We start from the raw sequence: 8,677 nt of genomic DNA, 5'->3' as shown, positions 1-8,677 counted from the left end.
AGGGTCAACAAACCAAAATGGCGACTTACATTGAGGACATGCAAAAATATTTTCAGAGTAATGGAAGAACGAAGGAAATGTCTCCACACAATGCCAAAGTGCATTCTGTAGCGTGGAGCTGTGATGGAAGAATGCTAGCATCTGGGTCTTTCGATAAAACCGTTGGTTTATTTACGTTGGATAAGGATAAAATGGTAAATACCTAGGCCCTAGGCCTAGCTAGGCTAGCAGAAAAGTTAGGCCGCGACCGACACGATGTGTATCTATCTATTCGGCGAGTGGGCCTGGGCTCGGCCTACTAGGCCTAAGTGACTAGTAGTTGGGGCCTAGCTAGCCCTATCTATAGGCCTACTAAACTTCCTTAAAGTAGACCTAATTCGATTAACCTACGACTAATATATTTTGTACTAAATTTGTATGTATTTTAGAGACTTGAAACAACCTACCGAGGTCATAATGACAGTGTGGACCAATTATGTTGGCATCCTTCAAATCCTGACCAGTTTGTTACAGCTTCAGCAGACAAAACCATTCGAATATGGGATGCCAGATCTTCCAAGACAGTTGCTACTGTAAATACCAAAGGTATAGACTACACTGCTTACCCAGGCCAAGGATCCCATATCTCCTGCAAGAGTCTCTTGTATTCAAGCATATGTAGCAAAGACAAGCCAAACCAGTCACTCATCGCAAAAATCGATTTTGAGTTATTAATACAGTGTTAGAGAGTAAAATAATAGCTATAAAATGATAAAAAAATCATTCAAATTGGATATTTCCTTATGAAGTTATAAGCGTTTAACCACACAGCTGTTTAAAGAACAATATATGAGAAATCAGCCTTCAAAGTTTATGATTTCAGGCATTTCTCATGTAGAAACTATCTTTAAATCCTCAAAAAGTGTTGTTTTAACATTGAAAATGAGGAAAATAACAGCATAGGATGATGTGTATATATATAAAGGTTAGTTTAGTGCAATAAAATAGATTTTTAAAAATTTGGCATTCCAGCATGTTTTGACCATTTTCTCTGAAACACGATTTGCGACGAGTGACTAGTTTGGCTTGTCTTTGCCACATATATCTCATGCAAACTAAGGCCAAATAAAACAAATTACTAGTAGCTGTTTCCCATTGACCATCTTAAATTTGCCCTCTCGGAGTAAAAAAATGTGCCCTCATTCTCCTTTTTTCAAAATATTAGGACAAGAAACTACTTTAAAATTTTACTTGGCCTACAACTTATCTCCCACAAATTCAGAATACAAAATATTTTATAAGTGGTCAGCAAATTATAAGAAGGTATTTAAAGAAAACTCATTAAATAACATGCACAATACAACTAAATTTAAATACTCATTTATTGCTGATTAATATATATAATTTTATACAAATGGAAAGATGGATGGTAGGCATGCAATTCAAGGCATGTAGCGTATATATTTGAAATATACAAGTATGTGTGTGCATGGTTTATTCAAAATAATTTTTCCGTTTTTTTAGGAGAAAATATTAATATCTGTTGGAGTCCAGATGGCCATACTATTGCCGTTGGCAATAAGGAAGACTTGGTAACATTTATCGATGCTAGGACGCACAGGACTAGAGCTGAGGAACAGTTTAAGTATGAGGTCAATGAGATTTCATGGAACAATACCAATGACCTTTTCTTCTTGACAAATGGGCATGGCTGTATTAATATACTTAGGTCAGTGTACAAATGTAGGTATTTATATAGCACTTTATATTGAGGTCTCAGAAATCTGTATGCATGAACTAGCTTGTACAATAATTGCCTTCTGTCCTAAGGGTCTCTTCGTGTCTGAGCTACTAGGTAAGCTGGTACCAACTACTATCATCTTTCCATTACTTTCATTGCAAAATATACTAGCCAAATCTACAAGTAATTGAACATTTTAAAATGTATTTGTTGAAATTACAGTTACCCAGAGTTGAAGCCTTTGACAACGCTTCGAGCCCACCCTGCCAATTGCATATGTATAGAGTTTGATCCGACAGGTAAATACTTTGCAACAGGTAGTGCAGATGCTCTTGTTAGCCTCTGGGACGTTGACGAACTTGTATGTGTCCGCACGTTCTCCAGGTAACAATTTTTTTTTAGCAATTATGTATTATATTTAGCGAGTTTTATAGAATAAAGAATGTTCATAAGGTTTCCTTCGATTCCATAAAAGGATGAATTAGCGAAGGTAACCTTGCCCAATGTGCAACAGGTGGTTTTTTTTTTGTTTTTTTTTTATTACGTCCATGTACTTTTGTATCTTAATTATACACATACAGTGTATAATACATACCTTAGTTATACAAACCCCAAAATAACAGCCTTTTTCAGGGCCACCATAATGTAAAAATAGTATTATTAATATTATTTTAATACTGCAACAATAAACAAACCAAATACAAAGATTGTTGATTGTGTCTAATTGCGCACTGATATAATCTAAGAATATGTGGACCGAGCGAGATGAATTAGGTCTACCGTCAGTGCCATACTTGAAATCAAAGTTCTACTGTACCTGCATTGTGTATAGAGACGACAGGGTTTTTCTGGTCATTCTCTAAAGATATATTTGCGTTGTCTTTCAATTGTTAGGTTGGATTGGCCTGTGAGGACCATAAGTTTCAGTCATAATGGGAAACTGTTGGCATCTGCATCAGAAGATTTGTTAATTGATATTGCTGATGTTGAAACAGGTGGGAATTTTGTTGCGTACAATACATATATATTTTACATACAGTATATATTTATAATATATACAGTCAAACCTCCCAAATCATCTTCATGATATTTGATAGTAATATATAGTAGCCACTTGTCGCACTTCTGCTACACCCATGAATCTCTATTACAACAGTATGGCCAATTCCTAATGTTACACAAGTAGTGAGTATTAGATGCATTGGGTGGTAAAATGGTACTTTACATATGCCACCAACTAAATTACATGAATAATGTCAAAAATATAAACACAGAATCATGTACACCTTCTAATTCTGTGGTTAAAATTTCTTTCATTTTTGCATTGTAGGAGAAAAAGTTGCAGAAGTTGCTATTGAAGCACCCTCTTTCACCATTGCTTGGCATCCATCACGATATTTACTTGCTTTTGCTTGCGAAGATAAGGACAAATACAATCGGGATAGAGATGCAGGAACGGTCAAACTCTTTGGCTTGCCAAGTGATAATTGAAATATGGGACTGTATTCCGATTTGTGCACTAGGTAACTACCAAATACTATTGCCAACTTTCCTTGGGTTGGATTTGCATGAAGGCTGAAGCTGTCCGACAAATCCCGATAACACGAGTCTAGGGATCGAGCTCCTGTGTCCAGAAAAAGAGTAATTTTTGGCTATATTATTGCGCTGTATAATGGCCGAAATATTAATTATTTTGTCTCCATTTTTGTCTGACATGTTGCAGCCAATATGAAGTCGTCTCACTGCCCCCACCCATGCTAACATTAATAAGCTGTCAAAATTTGGCATTAATTACATCATTGTAAAGAGACTGTTGTTAGGCAAGCAAACTTAAAAGATGAGACATACGAAGAGACTATATCCAGGATATACAAAGTATTTATTCATTTTGAAAATAAAGTTGATTTATAAATTTTTTTTAAATATTCATTAATTTGTTTCATAATCCCAGTTAAATTTAAATAATTGCCTATTGTTTCAGAATCATTACACATAATAAGAATAAGCTAATCATCATAACTGACGCAACAGAAAATATAGGCCTGGCATCGTCAGATTCGCCAAGTGTCATATCCACATCGAACATACATTGCAGCATCCTGTTGTTGTAGTGGGATTCGGCTGGACAAACACAATCAAAAGTCTCCGCGTCGTGGATCGCATTTGCAGGGCACCCAGCTGCAATGTACCCAACCTGATTTAGGTGGTCATTTTCGGTGTCCTCTTCGAGTGATCTTCTCACTCGGTGATTGTCAACGATCTGTGAACGCTCAGAGATGGCATGCTTGGAGAAAACGGTTTTCTGTTGGAGATCTCGTTTTCTTCGCGTCTTCTCCATTAATCTGTAAACCGTTGTTATCGTGTAGTTGCTCCTTATTGCTGATAGCGCTACGTTTGTAAAAACGGATCGATGATATGGAACTGCAAACATAAGATACATTTGTTTTCATTTTTAAAATGCCTTCTATTAATGCAATGTTGACATTAGCAATCAATGTATGAAAGTTGACCTGACACATATATACATATTCATATATATAAATACATATATATATTAGTCTCATGTTCAGTATTGTTATTTGAGGACCTAGCTCTTACCGTCAAGGGCTACATTTTCCTCTGTTTCAATATATGTAGCTGAATCAAGTGGTTGTACGACATCTTCAGAGAGGTCAGACGGAGTGTAGTTGCCATACAAAAACTCTTGGTCCATGTGGGCCACATAGCGTTCCGAAGGCGGGGCTTCCAAGCATCCCTGTTAAAGAACAAAACAGTGAGTAAGAATCTCCTGTAAATGTGTAACCCTGTAACAAACCGAAAAATAACGTAGTACGTACTTTCAATATTCACATTCACATACAAAGTTAAAATGAATGAGCATCAGATACACCAATTGGGTCGAGTCCAGCCCATTTCCTATGGGGTACAAAATTGCACACTAATTAATTTTAGATAAAATGCTTCAGGCCAGTGGTAGATGTGGGGTGAGGGATGGTTAGAGATAGTAGGTAGTTTTCGCCGCACGACGTTAACCTTAACTTATTATTAACGTCAGTACCCAACATGAAGTTCATTGGCCCAGCTGCCGGTTCGCTTAGTTGCGAAAATTTTTTACCATCGACTAGACGAAAACGAAACGATTTTATTTTCCTATTTAAATGTTTAAACTGTAAGTTTGATTGTAACTTTGTGTCGAATTTTTATTTTCATGTTCCTGTGCATAGGCTTCGAACCAATCATTTGTTAAAAGTTCTGTACTCTCGTGTTAATGTTTGTACTATTGTTATTTTTCGTCGTGTTGCACTTTCTTATAATAATCTAGTTCAAATGTTTCCTAATATTGATATTTCTATTTTTAATCTTATACTAAATACCTGTTTTTAAATATATTATTACGATTTTTTTAAATGTTTTTTTTTAAATCATATATTTTTATGAATGATATTGTATATTTTTATGGCGACTGTTATTGGTGTTTTGATACACTGTCGAGTCTTGAATAAATAAATAAAATGCAACACGATAACTCCACCCCTTTTGTAAACAAATCGAAATACGCATGCGCAAACCCGTAACTAACGTCCGTCGAGCAAGTAAAATCCCGAAATTAACGTACTCCGCAACGCAAGATGAATAAATTATGACGTCATTCGTTAAGGTTAACGTCGTGCAGCGGAAACTCCCTAGTATCGACCCGTGGTTGACCATTTTCTTATGGCCGGGACCGAAAATTCTAAAACTACAAGACAGAAAACAATGGCATTATCCAGGGCATGTGTTATTTAATGCAATAAAAAGCCTTACGTGAGGATATCCGTCTCCAGCATATTTCTCACCAATACAGACCATTAGAAGCGTCAGATCCAAAGTGAAATCTTGTCTTAAGAGAGACGGTGAAAATTTCACGTCCATGGTGACCGGCTCCATGTGTGCCACACCTCGAATCGCCTCGGGAACATTCAATGAATCCTCATTCACGCCTACAAAAATAAGAAACATTTTTTAAGAAACCTTAAAACGCAATTTAGTTCTTTGGTCACAACATGTATATTCATAATGTAATACATAGGCCTGTATACATACTTCGTATTTATTCGAATAAACGCCACCTCCAGAGTAATAACACAATTTGATGGTAATATTGTGTTATTGTGCGACTTATTCGGGTGGGTCGTAAAAATACAAAACGTCAAGAGAGATCTCGCTTATGAATAGGGTTGAGCAGAACACGGAGAACCAGGTAAATGACGCACTACGCTTAACGCATCGTCTTACCTTTCAATGCAATGAGTATAATAGTAATTGCATCTGCTTCCTCATCACGCACAAATATTGTAGTTTGAATTGTGATCACAGTGGAAACGGTTACAGCATCATCCACAAGTTCGCACGTTGAGGTATCTAAAACGTCATTGCTTGGCGCGTCGCAATCGTAGAGATCGAACTTGAAATCGAACTGACCACTAGCATCTATCGGTATTTCGTTAGTGAAGTCTACTAGCGGTATATCAATGTCGAGTACAATCGTGAAATCCCACGTCTAATAAAAGAAAAAGCAAAGCAAACATGCCACTGTAATTTCCGTTAGGACAAATAGAATCAGAATCACCCGATTCTGATTTATAGACATCTAAATGATTGTGCCAAAATATCAATCAAACTAAACAATTTCATCATTCAGAACAGGGCCAAGAATATTACACTTTTGTTCGATCCCAAAAAACGCTCGTGTTTACATATACTTTTTCACCGTCGTTTTATTTGACCCTGGCAATATTATTGATAGCCATCAATGATATGATGGCTATCAATCTAGCTATCATGTAGTAGTATACGAGGTGTTCACATGCTTTAGCTTTAAGCTTTTTTGGTGTAATTCGGTCGTTTTGTGCCATACTTTGCAATTATCTTTTTCCACTTCAGACTGCTTCACCAAAACAAAATGCTTTACTGCTGTAATACAAGTATAAACCGAGTGAGTGTCATGCATTTAGGCTTACAATGATGCGGCCTAATTGCGCGCTAACACCAATACTGTATTGAGACTTTTGGAGACGTTCCTCAAGTTTGCGTTCCTAACCTACGTTACCTACTTGATGACATTGTTTCTGAAGTCCCGTTTGTCTGTCGAAGGAAAATTGACAGGCTGGTGTATCTTCAATAGTGGAAGGTGGAAATTTTTCAACATCTACCACTTGATTTTGTATATTTTCTGGGAGGAAGTCTAAACTGCCCTCTTTGTAGACTGCCATCTGTGTCTCTGAGTCGGCAACCGTTGTGAACCTTTTGAGGAAAAACATTTCATTTATTTTTTATATTTGTATATTTCAGATAACGAAACACTTGGGTCCACATGCTTATACCCTATTAAGTGATTTAAATTAGGACTATAACCATTTGAATATTATTCCTATTTTTTTTTGTACAGTATTATTCTGGCAAATTGATTACCATCAACGTTTAGTAGGCTAAAATGACATCTATAAAATAAGGGATTCGCCAAAAGCAAACAAAGCCTGAAACAAGCAAACGCAACAAATCAAAAATAATGAAAACAAATAAGTTCAATCTTTAACCTTATAGGTTTGAAGAACTAATCATCTCATTAATCATAATAAATAATAGTGTTTAACATTGTCCAACATACGGATGATTAAACATGGCCAGTGGAACCCGAGGCCTACCTGAGTTCGAGTTTAGCTCTGTCTGGAATTGGCTCTCCACTTTCATCAAACACTGCTGAAACACGTACATGGTCAACCATCGGCCATATAATAGCAGTGGAACTGATTATCACCTTGAAAAGAATACATGTCAATTAAGGATAAGTAATCAATATAAATGAATATGCACATGCATATAAATAAATAAATAAAATAAAATAAATAAATATATATATATATATATAATTGATTGATTGTATCATACGGTACTTTCTAAGGCTTTTGTTCTATTGTTTTTTTTTTACTCTATAAACCTTGCTTCACGACATACGGTTTGTTTGTATACTTGTCTTGCGTCAGTGATTTGTGTTTATATTGTTTTACATTACTTGGATTTTATGCCTTTGATAAAGGCCCATTGCCGAAAACGTTTGTGAAACCCATTAATAAAATCTGGCAAATTTACCTTGTTCCCGAGTTTTATTTGATATATCTACACTTGCCAAGCCGGCTATTTATTTTTCTACATTACGCGTTTTCTAGAATCTAACTATTGTAATTTAGATCAATACATTTCGCCACCATCTACAAAATTAAATACGGTTTAGAAATCTTGCATACATTTGCGATTGCCGTTCGGCTGATTCTCCAAATAAGTTCAACATGACTCTGAACAAACGCAATGCCATCTGAAGCGCTATTCGGATCCTTTGGACGCACGTTGGTCATGTACAAATTCGTCCTGTATTCGAGTTCGTCGTCGTTTTCTTCATGTGTCATTTTCCAAATCGACTCAGAGTTGCTATTTTGGCACCCAAAAAACACATCCATGCCTGTACTCGCAACCATTTGGTCCGTACGGCGGTTATTTTCTAGAAAAGAGAAAAATGATTCTGAAAATGAATTTAACTGCTCTAAAATTAATTGGTGCAAGCTCACACTATACGTACGGCATTCAAAAACGGTTCTTACTTGCATCAAATTACTCACTGCTATTGTCAATAGTATGCAGTTCAATAATTTTTAAATGCTATTTTGTTTCTTAGTTTAAGACTTAACCATGTTATTTTCACTTGATCCAGTGCCTTAAGTTTTTAGAGATCTAATAGGCCTATCCCCCCAACAAAAAGCTTGCGCCCCCAGTCGCTCCCCCATTCGAAAACTTCGAAGCAAAAAAGATTAGGCTAGGCTTATGCTTAAGAAAATGGGTTATGCTTTCTCAACGTCCCTTTATTGACGTTCATCAAAATACCATATTATGTATTTATTCGTCCTTCATTTCACAGCAACTAAT

At 36.2% G+C, this 8,677-nt stretch overlaps 2 protein-coding genes across 2 annotated transcripts in view; one reads left to right on the top strand and one right to left on the bottom strand.

The window, feature by feature from the left end:
• LOC117123621 (THO complex subunit 3-like) lies at nucleotides 1-3,632 on the top strand. The gene is made up of 6 exons (XM_033269621.1): nucleotides 1-194; nucleotides 429-585; nucleotides 1,504-1,708; nucleotides 1,943-2,104; nucleotides 2,615-2,715; nucleotides 3,051-3,632. Exons 1-6 carry the CDS (start codon nucleotides 18-20, stop codon nucleotides 3,209-3,211), a joined length of 963 nt encoding a protein of 320 aa, XP_033125512.1. The 5' UTR covers nucleotides 1-17; the 3' UTR covers nucleotides 3,212-3,632.
• LOC117123620 overlaps nucleotides 3,581-8,677 on the bottom strand; it is an 8,155-nt gene continuing 3,058 nt past the window's right edge. Inside the window, exons 4-10 of the mRNA XM_033269620.1 lie at nucleotides 8,005-8,255; nucleotides 7,405-7,517; nucleotides 6,814-7,003; nucleotides 5,996-6,260; nucleotides 5,525-5,700; nucleotides 4,319-4,475; nucleotides 3,581-4,141 (exon numbers count right to left, since the gene is read on the bottom strand). Of these exons, the coding sequence (XP_033125511.1) occupies nucleotides 3,690-4,141; nucleotides 4,319-4,475; nucleotides 5,525-5,700; nucleotides 5,996-6,260; nucleotides 6,814-7,003; nucleotides 7,405-7,517; nucleotides 8,005-8,255 (1,604 nt within the window). The 3' untranslated portion in view covers nucleotides 3,581-3,689. The remainder of the gene's footprint in view (nucleotides 4,142-4,318; nucleotides 4,476-5,524; nucleotides 5,701-5,995; nucleotides 6,261-6,813; nucleotides 7,004-7,404; nucleotides 7,518-8,004; nucleotides 8,256-8,677) is intronic.

This window comes from Anneissia japonica, unplaced genomic scaffold, assembly GCF_011630105.1.
Source record: "Anneissia japonica isolate Jap-2015-1 unplaced genomic scaffold, ASM1163010v1 scaffold287714_len2871179_cov188, whole genome shotgun sequence".
NCBI classification, from domain to species: domain Eukaryota; kingdom Metazoa; phylum Echinodermata; class Crinoidea; order Comatulida; family Comatulidae; genus Anneissia; species Anneissia japonica.
This window is presented reverse-complemented; position numbering and strand designations above follow the sequence as displayed.

Bases quoted from the DNA above. Each gene is read 5' to 3' on its own strand.
- LOC117123621 (XM_033269621.1), top strand. From the start codon at position 18: ATGGCGACTTACATTGAGGACATGCAAAAATATTTTCAGAGTAATGGA. The intron at 586-1,503 runs GTATAGACTACA...CCGTTTTTTTAG, and splicing joins TGCTACTGTAAATACCAAAG to GAGAAAATATTAATATCTGT. The intron at 1,709-1,942 runs GTCAGTGTACAA...TTGAAATTACAG, and splicing joins GGCTGTATTAATATACTTAG to TTACCCAGAGTTGAAGCCTT.